Source organism: Bombina bombina, chromosome 9 (genome assembly GCF_027579735.1).
Source record: "Bombina bombina isolate aBomBom1 chromosome 9, aBomBom1.pri, whole genome shotgun sequence".
NCBI lineage: Eukaryota > Metazoa > Chordata > Amphibia > Anura > Bombinatoridae > Bombina > Bombina bombina.
This window is the reverse complement of record NC_069507.1, coordinates 25,189,665-25,208,183: the sequence shown is the minus strand read 5'-3', so window position 1 is coordinate 25,208,183 and position 18,519 is coordinate 25,189,665. Positions and strand designations below refer to the sequence as shown.

At 36.5% G+C, this 18,519-nt stretch overlaps 1 protein-coding gene across 9 annotated transcripts in view; it reads left to right on the top strand.

Moving 5' to 3' along the window:
- GBF1 (golgi brefeldin A resistant guanine nucleotide exchange factor 1) overlaps nucleotides 1-18,519 on the top strand; it is a 365,751-nt gene that overhangs the window by 202,037 nt on the left and 145,195 nt on the right. For all 9 annotated transcript variants that reach the window (XM_053691965.1, XM_053691964.1, XM_053691962.1 and 6 more), the window contains exons 6-8: nucleotides 5,151-5,259; nucleotides 5,826-5,886; nucleotides 9,678-9,732. In XM_053691965.1, the coding sequence (XP_053547940.1) occupies nucleotides 5,151-5,259; nucleotides 5,826-5,886; nucleotides 9,678-9,732 (225 nt within the window). The remainder of the gene's footprint in view (nucleotides 1-5,150; nucleotides 5,260-5,825; nucleotides 5,887-9,677; nucleotides 9,733-18,519) is intronic.

Sequence of the window (18,519 nt, the reverse complement as noted above, 5' to 3'; positions counted from 1 at the left end):
TTTGGGATTTGGGATATTTTTTGCTAATGGACCTGAGTCTGAGAAATTGAAAACATTTAAAATTTCTGTTACAATTTTTTTATGACTTCTTATATTTTGGAGTGCTTGTTGTGTTGATGTAAGAGTACTACACATTATATAGAAAATAAGTCTAATTTATTGTGGTTAAATGCCATTTTCAAATTATCTTTTCAAGGACAAGGCTATAGTAGCGGGGTACTTTAATATGATGTAGATTGGGAGGTACCAGTTGTTTTTTCAACTAGAAATAAGTATATACTGGAATATTTATTAGGGGGAATCTCTAAAACAACTGGTAAAAGAACCAACATGTAAAGGAGCTATATTTTTAGTATGTACAAATAGTGATATAGTATCTGAACTGTTTGGTTTAATATTCAGGCAAAGATATTATGCAAACATAGTTAAATAAATACAGATTAAATTCCCAAACATAAAAGCCTCATAGACTTTGTAAAGATAAAACCTTGGTGCCAAAAAGGAAGTGTTACGGCATACAAATAGATCCACTTGCTTAGGGGAACAGCAGTTCATATGTTGAAAAGCGTGACAATCAATACCACACAAGTCCCTTCAATATTCAGGCATCCACAATAGCGGAGTAGGGGACAAAATTACCCTTTTTGCCGGATCCAGCCAATCACTCACTCTCAGGGTCCTGTAGGATATTCAAATCTCCAGCCGTCTGCGATCCATGTGCAGCGTGTGAACCACAGCTCTGGTGTCGAATTATTCACTGGAAGCGTCTGGTTCCTAAACAGGTCTCGCTTCTTGAGTATTGCGTGTGATGTATCATATGGGGGGGGGGGGTTGTCTCCGCCGATCAGCTTCTCCTAGTCGACTTGCTTATGAGCTGTGGTGGAAAGTAGTATAAGCTACCAAGTGAGGACACTGAAAACCCAGGTTATTGAGCGGACTCCTTGTAGTCCAAACATATACAAAAACAGCGAAGAGGTAACTTGGGTTCTTTTGGTTAAAGTCCAAACTAGAAAGACCAGCTTGATCTCTTTTTTCCTGTGCTAGTGAATATGGATGTATCCTTGTTTGACAAATAAAGGTATTTGGATTTTAACTGAAAGAACCCAAGTTTCCTCTTCGCTGTTATAGTAAAACAAATGTTTTAGAAAGGCTAATTTTTCTTACATGGACAAATACCTAAATGATTCTATAAAATAGATGGCAAAGATTACAGGAGCGCAAGAACAGTGGGAATATTTTAATAATGCTTTTTTCGATACAGTGAAACACTGTTTACGTCTTGTTTGTAAAAGAAAAGAAAACCAATATGGTTTTCAAGAAAAGTAGCACATGCAATTGAAGGGACAGTTTACTCAATGTTCTCCCCTTTAATTTGTTCCAAATGATCCACTTTACCTGCTGGAGTGTATTAAATTGTTTACAACTATTTCCATTACCCTTATATTGGCATTTGAAATAGTTGATTTAGCCTGTGGTATCCCCACCTATCCTGAAAGTTTTTGGCCTTAAGGCCAAACAGTGTAAACACAGCCAGCAGAAGAAATTACACTCCCTGTGGGGTATAGAAGAGATAAGGTAATAAAATGTTAATTTTCCATTGTTCTCTCCAAGTATTGGTATGGTTTATGGACAGATAAGTTAAAGAAGCAGGCATATGTACTCAATGTGATAAAGTAATGAGATCTGATTATACCTACAAGCTCAACCCATTTTATTAGGTTGTGGTTTCAAAACACAAAATCAGCTCATTCATATAAACAAATAAATAAACCTTAAAAAGCAAATCTCATACATTTTATACCCTGCAGTTGGTAAAAAAATAGTAATTGGAAACACATTAAGGGAAAAACTATTTTATAGTATGGAGTATACTGTCTCTTTAAGACAAAAAAAGACAGTCTATAATTTTTTTTAAATACACTCAGAAGAGGATAGGGAAAAATGGAGAACCCAACAAAAAATGACAAAGGCTGAATTTAAGAGTCTTAAAATGATATGCTCTATCGGAATTGTGCAAGTTTAATTTTGACTTTCCTATCCCTTTAAGAGACGAGGGAGGAGCTGTAGATAAAGCGTATCTAGACTTTAGCAAACATTGACACTGTACCGTAAAACAAACATTCACAAAATCTGTTGCTTTGGGGTAGATGCTAAGATTATGTGGGTAGAATGCTGGTTTAAAGGGACAGTCAAGTCCAAAAATAACTTTCATGATTTAAATAGGGCATGCAATTTTAAACAACTTCCCAATTTACTTTTATCACCAATTTTGCTTTGTTCTCTTGGTATTCTTAGTTGAAAGCTAAACCTAGGAGGTTCGTATGCTAATTTCTTAGACCTTGAAGACTGCCTATAATCTGAATGCATTTTGACCACTAGAGGGCATTAGTTCACATGTTTCATATAGATAACATTGACCTCATGCACGTAAAGTGACCTAGGAGTGAGCACTGATTGGCTAAACTGCATGTCTGTCAAAAGAACTGAAATAAGGGGGCAGTCTGCTGAGGCTTAGATATAAGATAATTACAGAGGTAAAACTTGTATTATTATAACTGTGCTGGTTATGCAAAACTGGGGAATTGTTAATAAAGGGATTATCTTTCTTTTTAAACAACAAAAATTCTGGTGTTGGCTGTCGCTTTTAAGGATAGTAGACAGAGGGATTCAAATAATGGAGTACATTCAAATGAGAGGTCAGTTACTAGTGGTGTTCCCCAAGGGTTCAGTTATTGGGCCTGAGTTGTTTAAAGTTTTCATTAGTGATATTGGAAGTGGGGGCTTCAGAAGTAGGCTGGGCAAATAAATGGAAACTAAAATGTAATATTACCAAGAGTAAAATTATGCATATAGGATCTCAAAACCCAAAGGCCAATTATAGTCTCAATGGTACATTACTGACCGTAACTAAAGAGGAACGGTGCTTGGGAATTATTATTTCAGATGATTTAAAATTTGGTAAACAATGCAGCAGTGCAGCCGGTAAGGCCAGTCTCCAGACTGCACACAGTACTCAAGATGAGACCTAACTAGCGATCTGTAAAGTGGCATAAGAACTAGCTATTTCTGCTACTAATACCACTCCTACTGGCCTTACCAGCTGCATTGCTGCTTTGTTTACCAAACAAAATCTTCAAAAATAATAATAATAATAGTTCAAGCTAGGCTAATTATTATCATTGCTCAATGAGAAAGTGTGATTGTCTGGTCTGGCCAGTACCCAAAACTATAAACAAGTTCTGCATTAAAGGGACACTCAAGTCAAAATTAAACTTCATGATTCAGATAAAGCAGCAATTTTAAACCACTTTCTAATTTACTTCCATTAACAAAATGTGCACAGTCTTTTTTTATATTTACACTTTTTGAGTCACCAACTCCTACTGAGCATGTGCAAGAATTCACAGCATATACATAAATGCATTTGTGATTGGCTGATGGCTGTCAGATAATACGGGGGAGTGGAAATAGACATAACTTTGCAATTTATTTAACAAAAATCTATAACTCATTTGAAGTTCAGACTAAGTTCTATTGCATTGTCTTCTTATCATGCATTTGTTGATTATGCAAATCCACAGTGTTGACTGGTCCTTTAATACCCTTTAAAAAAACAACAAAACTGCTGTTCATCAGTTGGCAAAAAGCAGTTAAAAAAAGCTGCTTTAGCATTTAAAGGGACAGTCTACAACAGAATTTTTTATTATTTGAAAAGATAATGCCTTTATTACCCATTCACCAGTTTTGCATAACCAACGCTGTTATATTATTATATGTTTTACATCTGTGATTACCTTGTATCTAAGCCTCTGGTAGACTGCCCCCTTATCTCAGTGCTTTTGACAGACATGGAGTTTAGCCAATCAGTGCAGACTCCTAAATTACTTCATCGAAGTGAGCACAATTTTATCTATATGACACCCATGAACTAGTACTGTGAAAAACTTTCGAAATGCTATAAGCTAGGAGGCGGTTTTCAACGGTTTAGAAATCAGTTTTGTGCCTACCTAGGTTTAGCTTTTCAAAAATACCACCAAGGAAACAAAGCAAATTTGATGATAAAAGTAAATTGGAAAGTTGTTTAAAATTGCACGCGCCATCTGAATTATGAAAGTTTAATTTTGACTAGACTGTCCCTTTAAGTAAATAAATAAAACTATGAATGGCATTACATGTGAAACCACTGCATATCTCTGAGCCTATCCTGGTTTTGAATGGACAGTATGTGTAATGTCCATGGGGCATAGTTATAAATACACGTTTTACATCTGTGATTACCTTGTATCTTCTAAGCTTCTGCTGACTGCCCCTTTATTTCAGTTCTTTTGACAGACTTGCATTTTAGCCAATCGGTGGTCACTTCACGTGCATGAGCTCAATGTTATCTATATGAAACACATGAACTAATGCCCTCTAGTGGTCAAAATGCATTCAGATTAGAGGCAGTTTTCAAAATCTAAGAAATTAGCATGGGAAGTTGTTTAAAATTACATGCCCTATCTGAATCATGAAAAATAAAATTTGGACTTGACTGTCCCTTTAAATACAGTTTAACCAAGTATAAATGCTTGTTTTTTTTTATAATGCTAAATAGGTTGTTGTGGTGATGACAATGAGTATCATATATTTGACATATGTGAAAGTCTTTGACCAAAGAGCCATATTATTGCTCTGTGCCATTATTTTGTGAGATATGCACAATACAAGGATGTTTCTCTGATATAAAGATAAAAATGTATTCACTAAAAAGTGCACCTGTTGCCTTTTGAAAGAGTAAAATCCAAGTTTTGAAGTTGAAAATAAAAAAGCCACATCAAACGCTTAGTGATAGCATCATTCCTTTTGTGACATGCACTTAACCCAAAGCATCCCGACTCCCCCGAAACAATACTGCACCTAATTGTTTAGCTTTTCTATGCCAAGTGCAATCAGCACTAAACACCTGAAATGTTCAACATAAGCAAGTTTTCTGGTCATTTGTCGTACAGTGCAATGTGAACTTTAAAGTCTTCAATTACAAAATGCTTTAAACTGTATAAAATATGGTCTCTATAAATACCAAGGAATAGTAAGAATAGGTCTAGTGCCTCTCTCCTGATATAACAGAGTCCTGAATGGTTTATGCAGCAAATGTCAATTTGTTATTGTAGGTATTACGAACCCTTCTCCTCACGCCTGTTGGCGCTCATCTAACCAACGAGTCCGTTTGTGAGATCATGCAATCCTGTTTCCGCATTTGCTTTGAAATGAGATTAAGTGGTAAGTCTGTTGCATGCGTTTTTGATTATCGGCTGCATTTCTCTTTGCCACTTGGGAATTATTTCCTATTAATGGTGTACTACTAATACTGAATACTTTCATTGTTTCCTGCTTGTATTCAACGTGTTTATTCTACTGCTCAGATTTCTCACATATGCTCAGTAAGGTTATGGGGTATTATGTATATTTGTACCGGCCATAATCTCTTGAAAACTGTTTTTTGCATCTTATGTAGCAAAATGTCATTTGTTTTTATGTTTAGATAATGTCAATATTCTGAGTAATCATTAAACGCACGCTGGTCAATTTACAAGGATATGTAGCTTAACTCATATTTGGGAAATGTATTTAACCATCGTCACATTATTGTTTCAGCTCCACAGCACCATCTGGTGTCCCTAAGCCATCCATACCTTCAGCGCGGCGGGGGGAGGGCTGGGTCTGGTTTTAATAAATTTGCCGTAATCCTCTGTAAACAAGGATTGGAGGGGAGTCCGCTTGCAGAAGCCTCTTGATAATATCACACTGCGTAATGACACCTGTGTTATTTGTTTTTGTCTTCGCAGAGTTATTGAGAAAATCTGCAGAGCACACTCTTGTCGACATGGTGCAGCTGCTCTTCTCAAGGTAAACCCTCTTGTGTTTGCCTGTGCCTTGCTGACATGGCCCCTTGAGGACTGGCATATTCTACACTTCTTCAGGGGCCACAGGGCAGAATGTGCAGACAGTCATCTGTCTTCTCGAGGGTGGACAAAAAATAAAATAAATGTAGGGCACTGAGCATATGATGCTAAACTCCAGTAGCTTGGTGCTTGTTTGGTGATCTTAACCCCTTCTTTACTAATGTCCCCAACACTGCTTTTAAAGTACAACATGGTGAAGGGGTTATTATGAACCATCAGTTGTCTTAGCTCAGTCTCAAGATCATTTCAAACGTTCTAGATTGGAAACAAAAAACACAAACATTTTTATTTGTGGAGTTATGTAGTGTGGGGTTTTTATGGAAGTCGTATATTACACTAAGAGCGGTATGGCTAGCACAATAAAACTTCTATCTACGGATGACCAGTTCACAACACAAGTTTTAATACATTTCTCTTTGGAAGTTAATGAAATAAGGAGTCACACTATAGTTTCTTTACAACATAGAAATAAATCCTGTATCCCAATTACAAAATGAAGATTGAGTAATTATATTTAATCCATGCATTAAACTTCTACGAACCTGGGTGCTTCAGACTAATATATGTGACACAGAGATGCAAAAATTTGTGTTGCTGTCAACCGGTCATTAGAAATTTGTTAACCAAAACTTAAGTGGCGTCTTGCGTGACCTAGCAAACAAAACATAGTTACCTGTTCTGTTTTCCAACTTTGGCCTGTAGAAATTTGATCGTACAGTCCAAGTTCAACTACTCAGGTTTGCCAGTTTTGGTTCATTTTTGTCCTAATATTTCTGCTTTCTTCTTTAAAGGGACACTGAACCCAAATGTTTTCTTTTGTGATTCAGATAGAGCATGGAATTTTAAGCAGCTTTCTAATTTACTTATATTATCAACTTTTCTTCATTCTCTTGGTATCTTTATTTGAAATGCAAGAATGTAAGTTTAGATGCCAGCCTATTTTTGGTGAACAACCTGGGTTGTCCTTGCTGATTAGTGGATAAATTCATCCACCAATAAAGAAGTGCTGTCCAGAGTGAACAAAAAAAGCTTAGATGCCTTTTTCAAACAAAGATAGCAAGAGAACGAAGAAAAATTGATAATAGGTGTAAATTGGAAAGTTGCTTAAAATAGCATGCTCTATCTGAATCACGAAATAGTCAGTGTCCCTTTAACTACAAAAAAAAAATATAAAAAAAAATAATATCCATAATGTAGAATATTGTTTTTTAAACCTGTCCTTGGGCCTCCCTAACAGGCCAGCTTTGCAGGATTACCTTCGGTGAGAGCAGGTAAAATAACCATGTTTACTAATCAGCTGATTATTTCAACTGTGCTCCAGTTCAGATATCCTTTAAATCTGGTCTGAGGATAGGTTTGAAAACCAGTGTTGTAGAAGGTTTGAATACTTATAAATGCTTATTAACAGGTACACTTCATGCCCCTGAAAGGAATAGGCTATTCATATTTACACCTATAATTTTAAAATGAACTTCTGCTTTCTGTTCACTAGTGTGATAAAAATATAATATTAATATTTCCACTTTTACAAATCTCTTATTTTGTTGGTTTCCTCGGGACAGAAACTTATACGGACCTGGCATTCAGAAAAATCTTATTTTACTTTAATATGTCATTGGATTACAGAAGAGACAGGTGAAATTTCTAAACTGCAACTGCAAAACACTGACCTTCAAAACTCAATTATCTCTTGTGTGTCACAACCACAAGCTTGAAATCATAATTTAAGTGATGTTCGTATCAGAGCAGAATGCCAGATACTAGCAATCTGATCACATTTTTTTTCTTAGATTTGTATTAATTAGTTTACACGGATGCTCCTAACTAAGAATAATAATCTTTTAAAAGAAAAAAAATTGGGAATTTTATCTGTTCATACTATTCCTAGGATTTTATTGATTAAAGGGGCAGTCAACACCTAAAAATTGTATTGTTTAAAAACTATAGATAATCCCTTTATTATCCGTTCCCCAGTTTTGCATAACTAACACGGTTTTATTAATACACTTTTTACCTCTGTGATTACCTTGTATCTAAGCCTCTGCGGACTGCCCCCTTATCTCCATTCTTTTGACAGACTTGCATTTTAGCCATTCGGTGCTGACTCATAAATAGCACTTATGACACACATGAACTAATGCCCTTTAGCTGTGAAAAATTGTCAAAATGCACTGAGATAAGAGGCGGCCTTCAAAGGATTAAAAATTAGCATATGAGCCTACCTAGGTCTAGCTTTCAACAAAGAATACAAAAAGATGAAAGCAAATTTGGAAAATTGTTTAAAATGACATGCCCTATCTGAATCATGAACGTTTAATTTGGACTTTGCTGTCCCTTTAACAGTTTGAAACTAGGTATTTGTGCATAGTAATCTAAATACTGTAGTACCGACAGACTGCTAAAACAAAGTGGGCACTACACTCAGTTTTTTATTCATATGAAAAAATCAGCTTTTCAATATGTTAATTTTTTTTTTTTTAAATCTAAAATCTTTTTAAATTGCTCATTGGCAGATTCTTCCTGTAGATGCCTCATTGACTCAGAGGTACTTCCTGGTAATATTCATCAAGCTTTAGTAGGAAATACCTATAAGTCAATAAGCAGTTGTATGACGGGTACAACTTATACTGGTATATTAATATAAAACGAAACCGCTTTAAATTATCTTTATTCAGACACTAACAATGTCAGCCTGTTAAATCCTACTTTTTCATTTGGATAATATAAGATTTTTGAGCACAGTGTCCCTTTAATCCTTTAACAACACAAAGTTGTCATTAGCAAAGTAAGAACAAGTACCTTACAACGTTTGAGAAAATAGCTTGAGCTGTTGTAGCTACGTATGAAGTTCAGGACCTTCAGTCTCCTACTGTGAAAGGACTTGAGGTTTCACAATGGTACATTTGCATGTTTAGACGCATGTTAAACAGAAGTGTTTTGCGTATACGTAGAATACGTTTGCAGCTTGTGCCTACAATGTGTTGCTGCCGAGCGGGTTAACCCTCACAAGAAAGGCCCTTGAACCCATTTGCATCACTTTCTAGAATTAGCTTTTGTTTTTAAAGGGGCGGTAAAATAAAAAGGAATCTTACATGGCTTAGGTAGAGCATGGAGTTGTAAAATACTTTACTTGAATACATTGGCATAACCAGGGGGCGAACCTGGTGCCCATGGCTGTAGATAATAACCTTTATCATACCAAAAAGAAGTTTGAATGAAATATAAATGTGATGCCTTTTCATTGTTCATTGTGAAGGCTTTTATCTAATAATACTTGTGTATAGTGAGATCACATAAGCTTTTACCAATAAATACCCTTCTATTTACTTCTGCTATTAAATTTACTTTGTTCTTTGTTTTTATTTTTTGAAAACCAAGGCTATGGTGGGCTCATGGGCACTTAGGAGCATGCATGTGTCTTTGGCACTCTATGGAAGCAATGTTATACCTTGTTTAAGTTACTGCTGCCAAATAGTGCTAAATACACATGCACACTCCTGAGACTACCTATGTTTGCCCTTCAACAAAGGGAACCAGATGAATTAGATAATTAAATACATTGGGGAGTTGTTTAAAATGACCTGCTCTGTCTGAAACATGGAGGATTCATTTTCACTTTACTGTCCCTTTAAGGTGCTCTCCGTGTCCTGCTTGTATAAATAAATAAAGATGACAAATAGTAACACACATCAGTGACACTAATTACCTTCTCTGTTCTGTTTCTTTCTTTTTCAGATTACCTCAGTTTAAGGAGGAACCTAAAAGTTATATTGGCACAAACATGAAAAAGGTATCTTACATCACTTCCTGTGTACAGTAGCTGTGAGATGTCTTGTTTCCCTATTGGCTGCAGGCAGCATCTTCATTTGTCCATCCCTTTCAATAGTTCCGTGTGCCGAGAGTACATTTATTTATTGTAGTGAGGAATGTGCACTTCTGGAGATCTGTATCTCTCTGCTTATTTAATGTTTTTTACAACTCTTTCTTTAGTGGACTGATCTATATTAATTGTGTTGGGGTTTCTAAGCTAAGGCTTGGCCCTAAGGTGTGTCCATCGTGTGTTTTAAATCTGGCTCTTTCTCCTCCTTCAGGTTTAATGCTGTGGCTCTAGTACTACCCGTTAGTGCACAGGGTGCATCTCCCTGTCCTCTCTGCTAGGATTGTGCGTTTCTGGTGTGTGTACCCAGTTTTATTCCCTAGAGGTTTATAGTTTTGCATTAAACTGACATAAGGTGCAATTCTTTAATGCTCATTATATTACTGCACTTTTTCTTAAAGGGACACTGAACCCAAATTTTTTCTTTTGTGATTCATATAGGGCAGCAATTTTAAGCAACTTTCTAATTTACTCCTATTATCAATTTTTCTAAGTTCTCTTGCTTTCTTTATTTGAAAAAGAAGGCATCTAAGCTAAGGAGCCAGCCAATTTGAGGTTCAGACTAATGGACAGCACTTGTTTATTGGTGCTGTCCAATCAGCAAGGACAACCCAGGTTGTTCACCAAAAATGGGCCGGCATCTAAACTTAAATTCTTGCTTTTCAAATAAAGATACCAAGAGAATGAAGAAAATGTAATAATAGGAGTAAATTAGAAAGTTGCTTAAAATTGCATGTTCTATCTGAATCATGAAAGAAAAAATTTGGGTACAGTGTCCCTTTAAACATACCTCTCTGCATAACCCCTACAAATGGGGTCAAACACCCAGCAATGAGCTACTGGTATGGATCTGCCGCCCACAGCCGCTGAGCCAAGCAGGAGCAACATATGTGTGTTATCGCCAGTCACCACCATGTTTGTTTCAGGATAGACAGTGTATTGCTGCTGCTACGTACGTTATCGCCAGTCACCACCATGTTTGTCTCAGGATAGACAGTGTATTGCTGCTGCTATGTGCGTTATCGCCAGTCACCACCATGTTTGTCTCAGGATAGACTGTGTATTGCTGCTGCTACGTGCGTTATCGCCAGTCACCACCATGTTTGTCTCAGGATAGACAGTGTATTGCTGCTGCTATGTGCGTTATCGCCAGTCACCACCATGTTTGTCTCAGGATAGACTGTGTATTGCTGCTGCTACGTACGTTATCGCCAGTCACCACCATGTTTGTCTCAGGATAGACTGTGTATTGCTGCTGCTACGTACGTTATCCCCAGTCACCACCATGTTTGTCTCAGGATAGACAGTGTATTGCTGCTGCTACGTACGTTATCCCCAGTCACCACCATGTTTGTCTCAGGATAGACTGTGTATTGCTGCTGCTATGTGCGTTATCGCCAGTCACCACCATGTTTGTCTCAGGATAGACAGTGTATTGCTGCTGCTACGTACGTTATCGCCAGTCACCACCATGTTTGTCTCAGGATAGACAGTGTATTGCTGCTGCTACGTACGTTATCCCCAGTCACCACCATGTTTGTCTCAGGATAGACAGTGTATTGCTGCTGCTACGTACGTTATCGCCAGTCACCACCATGTTTGTCTCAGGATAGACAGTGTATTGCTGCTGCTACGTACGTTATGTTACGTACGCCATGCACATCTGAACACATCGCGTGAGCGAATAAGAAGTGTTTATGTGCAGCCATCAATAAGCATCTAACAAATAATATATAACAAATGTATATATATATAAATCAGAGCGCCAAAACAGTGAATATATTTGTATAAAGATAATGTGAATAAATGTTATTGTGAGTTGATAAACAAATTAATATAATATATAACTTTATAAAATATAAATACTAATGATAATATGCATATACAAACCGTCCACTTGACTGAAACAGAGATGGTGTTTCCAACTGTGTAATATTGTCCAAGTGACAAGCAGAAACAAAATCTTGATATCCAAGATCTGGTGGCAGGCAACCCCTTAAAAAACGCTTGCTGGTGTCTCAAGGTGATAAATCTGCAGATGTTAGGAAAATAAGAAAGAAGGCGCCACCATAGTGCATGATCAATAGCATACAAAAACCCCTACATCGCAAGTAATGTTCTACTCACAAGATCCAAGACACTTGAGAAGTGTCACAGAAGCCTCCTGGACTCTTAAAGTTGTCCAGACAACTTTCTCTCTCCAGATACTGGGTCTGCTGTGCGCCAGCGCTTTGTCGATGCAATGTTGTAGAGGCTTATGAACCAATCAAATAGCCTAGTAACGGCCACATCGCTCTCTATATTCACTGCAACTTACAATGAATACCCCTTCACGGGCTCGAAATCAGCAGAAAATGGCCCCAATGGTAATATGATTCCCTCCAAGGTGAGATAATGGCAACAAAGTGATTAAAAATGTTTAAAAATATCGTGGATAAAAGTCTGATACAATAAAAGACTTTATTTTAACACAACGTTTCTGGGTCAGGCACGACCGTTTCATCAGGTGTATATAATACAAATGATACTTCCACAATTTTAAACTCTAAAGCCGCCGTCCACTATTTCGCAAAGCGCATGCGTGGGGGTGTGTCACCAACAGATTTATTTTTATTGAACCGTGTCCTTCCAATGATATTAAGGATTCACACATACCTCCGAAATTACGTATAGATGCTAGGTAATATACTCACATGAATAAGTAACAACATAGGTATATATTAAAAGTTACATCGGCACCACAAATAATTTGTTAAAAAATAATCAACATGGTGGACCTATCGTTACTTATAATGTGCGATAGGGGGTGGGAGGATTTTAACTCTATGCACACCACCATGCAACGCTTTGCAAAAAAGTGACTATATATAAATAAAACAAACCTATAATAAATGGTATGTATAAAAAACAATATATATGTGTATACAAAATATGATAAATGAATAATCCTATACAAAATATATAGAATATATATTGACCGATCATTGTACTGATAAAAACATAAAACCATGTACATAAAGTACCACTCCATTAAAATGAGATATAGTAAAATCTGATATAACGCCCCAGGATCTGTATTGTCTCATTGAAACAGTTTTTAAAAAACATAACTACATATATTCTGAATAACACAAAAATAAAATATGTAAAAAACTATATATAAATATACAAAGAATGGACTATACCAGCTAGATGAGCTAGTTGGTCCTAAAGAAATGCTTTTTTACACTGTGAATAGATTGTGAAAATTAATTCGGTTGATTACTGGAACTTGCAATTAAGGTAAGTATATGACAAGATTAAAATATAACCTTTATTTGTTAAGTTTTAAAAAAAGACAGCATCAAATATGTGTATGCTACCCTTGAAAGAGTTAAAAACACACTCTCTGTTGATTGTGCAATACTTAGCATGTGCAGTACAAAGATATGTAGAGTACTGAGTAATCCTTCTATAAGACCAAGATTTTATTAAAGGTATATTAGTATGTTAATCTGAGAAAGGATTATATGGCCTTGTAGGTGGCCAATCCTTCAGATTACCCCTAGGGGATATTAAATATAAGGTATACCCGTTATGCTTAAACTCTATGATCTTTATAGATATATGTTCATATTAGGGCATTTTGAACAGCAATATCCAACTTCGTCACTAATACACAATAAGTGAATACTAATATGTACACTTGCAATTAGATATATGTTGGTTGCTCTAAATTTTTTAAAAGGTTGCCTTTATGTCAATTGCTTCAATGCAGGGCTTCTACCTAAGTATTGTGATGATTTTATCAACTCTGACAGATATTAATTAAATTCTGTGTGGTTGTGCATATACATCTACATAGAGGAGTAATCACAGTCTTGTGATGGTGCGATTGTAAAGTAATCTGCACTCAGAAGTGCTACACCAAGTGGTGTCAGAATAATTCTATAGAGCTGTATTTTCAGTATATACTTAAATTAGATCTTGTTTATTGCGTTTTTAGTCCAAGGTGAACTTGTATTTTCTGTCACGCTGTTACTACTTAAACAGTGCTACAGCGTTGTTAAATTACAGCTTTTTGTTAATTGTCACAATATATCAAAATTTGATGATATTATTGATACAGTATGTAAGGGTAATAGTACGAGGTTGAGGAGGAATTGTTCTGATTTAAGTACATTCAAGCAAGAAGCCTCCAAACTATCCAATAGACTTCAAGACAGAGGCTATAGTAAAAGGTCCATAAAAAAAGCCAAAACAGTGATGATGATGATGATACCAGTGTAGTGGGTGGTATCTGTGACCCACTTGTAAGGTGTGAATGAAAATTTAAAATGTAATTTTGTTTATTAGTGACAATACTTAGGTAGAAGCCCTGCATTGAAGCAATTGACATAAAGGCAACCTTTTAAAAAATTTAGAGCAACCAACATATATCTAATTATGTCAATTGCTTCAATGCAGGGCTTCTACCTAAGTATTGTCACTAATAAACAAAATTACATTTTAAATTTTCATTCACACCTTACAAGTGGGTCACAGATACCACCCACTACACTGGTATCATCATCATCATCACTGTTTTGGCTTTTTTTATGGACCTTTTACTATAGCCTCTGTCTTGAAGTCTATTTGATAGTTTGGAGGCTTCTTGCTTGAATGTACTTAAATCAGAACAATTCCTCCTCAACCTCGTACTATTACCCTTACATACTGTATCAATAATATCATCAAATTTTGATATATTGTGACAATTAACAAAAAGCTGTAATTTAACAACGCTGTAGCACTGTTTAAGTAGTAACAGCGTGACAGAAAATACAAGTTCACCTTGGACTAAAAACGCAATAAACAAGATCTAATTTAAGTATATACTGAAAATACAGCTCTATAGAATTATTCTGACACCACTTGGTGTAGCACTTCTGAGTGCAGATTACTTTACAATCGCACCATCACAAGACTGTGATTACTCCTCTATGTAGATGTATATGCACAACCACACAGAATTTAATTAATATCTGTCAGAGTTGATAAAATCATCACAATACTTAGGTAGAAGCCCTGCATTGAAGCAATTGACATAAAGGCAACCTTTTAAAAAATTTAGAGCAACCAACATATATCTAATTGCAAGTGTACATATTAGTATTCACTTATTGTGTATTAGTGACGAAGTTGGATATTGCTGTTCAAAATGCCCTAATATGAACATATATCTATAAAGATCATAGAGTTTAAGCATAACGGGTATACCTTATATTTAATATCCCCTAGGGGTAATCTGAAGGATTGGCCACCTACAAGGCCATATAATCCTTTCTCAGATTAACATACTAATATACCTTTAATAAAATCTTGGTCTTATAGAAGGATTACTCAGTACTCTACATATCTTTGTACTGCACATGCTAAGTATTGCACAATCAACAGAGAGTGTGTTTTTAACTCTTTCAAGGGTAGCATACACATATTTGATGCTGTCTTTTTTTAAAACTTAACAAATAAAGGTTATATTTTAATCTTGTCATATACTTACCTTAATTGCAAGTTCCAGTAATCAACCGAATTAATTTTCACAATCTATTCACAGTGTAAAAAAGCATTTCTTTAGGACCAACTAGCTCATCTAGCTGGTATAGTCCATTCTTTGTACATTAAGTCTTTCATATGCTTATGCACTGCTCCTTAAGTGTTCAGTTATAAATCTTAAATTGCATTACCTCAAGCAAAAATTAAAGTTAAGTAACAAAACACTTAGGCAGATAATTACTTAAGTTTCAAACAACAAAGGTTCAAAATTTCTCCCTCAACATATATATAAATATATACCACTATATGTGAAACAATGGTATCCTGTCGCAAAGGATGACTATTTGGGGGGGCTGTTATAACTGTTGCCTCCTGATTGGATACGTTTATAAATGGAATCTGAATAACCTGTCACAAAGATGTGGCAATTTTATGAGGACATTAGAACCAATATCACTTAAGGTGATATAAGATTCTCTTATTCAATAGCTTTAAACCTGTGTGATCAAATCGCATCGACAACCCGCTGGCGCACAGCAGACCCAGTAACTCGAGAGAGAAAGTTGTCTGGACGACTTAGTCCAGGAGGCTTCTGTGACACTTCTCAAGTGTCTTGGATCTTGTGAGTAGAACATTACTTGCGCTGTAGGGGTTTTTGTATGCTATTGATCATGCACTATGGTGGCGCCTTCTTTCTTATTTTCCTAACATCTGCAGATCAATCAGCAGCTAGCTCATGTAGTGCATTGCTGCTGCTGAGCCTACCTAGATATGCCTTTCAAAAAAAGAATAACAAGTGAACACATTAAATTAGATTATAGAAGAAAACTGGAAAGTTGCTTAAAATCGTATGCTCTTTCTGAATCGTGAAAGAAAAATTGTGGGTTTCACGTACCTTTTAACTGTGCATAGATTAAAAAAAAAAAAAGCAACATACTCTCATCACCTAATTTGCTAATGTTTCTGCAATTTAACTTCAGAAGCCATAGCCTACTATATCCAATAGTACTTGTTTGCTCACTGTTGTAGCTCATGTGTCCATTTTCTTCTGCAGAAGAGCCCAGGTAAGGGCAACCCAGATAACATGACTTTGCCCAATACTGTATAAAACGTTACACTTATTTCTTCAATGTTTAAAGGGATACGAAACCCAAAAATTATCTTTCACAATTCAGATATAACATGCAACTTCAAACAACTTTGCAATTTACTTCTATTCTCTAATTTGTTTTGTTTGTTTTCTTTGTATCCTTTGTTATGCTCAGGAGTTCTTCTTCTTGTTTTTGCATTGTGAGAACATAACGCCTGAACAAACAAATTATTTTTTATCTTGCAAGGATGAAATCACTTTAATGTGCTGCAAATGATCTCCTAAATAGTTATGGCTGTGCATTATAATCCAAACCACATTCGTATAGGCAAGGAAATCTAAAAATCCGCATAGTTTTGAGTAGGGTTGCCACCTTTTATCCCAGTCATTTCCTGGACATTTTTGAGGGGGCGGGGTTTATGGGTGTGGCGTGTAGGCGTGGCTTCACAGGAAAATGACACATGCTGCTCTGATGATATACAATCATAAAACCAAGTGACAATAACGTAAACAAATCTCCAGTGCATTTTATTTGCCTGCATTACTAATCAAATCTAAAATAAAAATCATTTTAACATTAGTTGTAAAGGAATATAAAATCTGGAGCACACAACATTGCCGGAAATAGTGCTGCCATCTAGTGCTCTTGCAAATGTATAACATTCTTGCAAAACTGCTGCCATATAGTGCTCCAGATACGTGCACGCTCCTGAGCTTATGTCCCTGCTTTCCTTCTTAAACAGGGATAGTCCACAGCTGCATTCATTACTTTTAGGAAATAAAAAGAGCCTGGCCACCAGGAGAAGGCAAAGACATCCCAGCCAAAGGCTTAAAGGGACAGTCTACACCAGAATTGTTATTGTTTGAAGAGATAGATAATCCCTTTATTACCCATTCCCTAGTTTTGCGTAACCAACACTGTTTTATTAATATACTTTTTACCTCTGTGATTACCGTGTATCTAAGCCTCTACAAACTGCCCTCTTATTTCAGTTCTTTTGAAATACATCCATTTTAGCCAAACAGATCTTGCTCACTGGAACTCCACGTGCTTGAACACAGTGTTATCTATATGATAAACGTGAACTAACACCCTCTACTGGTGAAAAACTGTCAAAATGCCCTGAGAGAAGAGGCGGTCTTCAAAAGCTTAGAAATTTGCATATGAACCTCCTAGGTTTAGCTTTCAACTAAGAATACCAAGAGAACAAAGCAAAATTGGTGATAAAAGTAAATTGGGAAATTGTTTAAAATTACATTCTCTATCTGAATCATGATAGGTTATTTTGGACTAGACTGTCCCTTTAAATACCTCCCCCACTTCCCTCATCCCCCAGTCAATCTTTGCCTTTCGTCACAGGAGGTTGGCAGAGAAGTGTTAGAAGATTCAAGATAGTCTCTTATGGATGGTAGTACTCTTCGAAATGGGACTGGAGTTTTAAGTAGTCCTGTGAGCCTCTCAGTGAGAGCATGGATGAAAGTTAGAGTCCGGAGATGCAGGGGGAGTCTTTCTGTGAAACCGCCCCAACTCATATTAACAGGTCCATAAGCAATCCGCGTTGACGAGTTTCGCTGCCTGCTTTCTTCACTCAAGTCCATGTCAGAAGCAACGCTACTATCTGTCACACTTGAAGGGCCATGTTACTGTTCCACAGCGTAGATTCCGTTAAGATAGTTTCATTTTCAATGTGGGAATGTATTGTAAATAAAGAAGACAGGGTCTCAGGGGGACTCCTTTATCTTTATGGAATCGAGGGTTAATATCTCCTGAGGGGGGGGGGTTATTGAACAGTGGTGGACTTTAATCATGTTTGTTATGTGATTCTGTCTGCTTATGTGTAGTGATGCTTGGGTTTGTGGCTATTACTGAACTTACCGGCCTTTTTGAGCTGTACAGTTCTTGTGGATTGGCACGCTTTTTCTTTTGGCCTGCATGGTGCACCTTGTGACTGGGCGTGGTCACATGTTTGTTCTCCATTTCTGTATTCCTGACCGTGTGGCAGCGGAGAGAGTCTGTTTTTCTCTACTTGTCTGGGTCATAGGAGGTGGTAAGTGCCCCAGCCATTGGGTGTGTAAGGTACCGTTTGGTTTTTTTT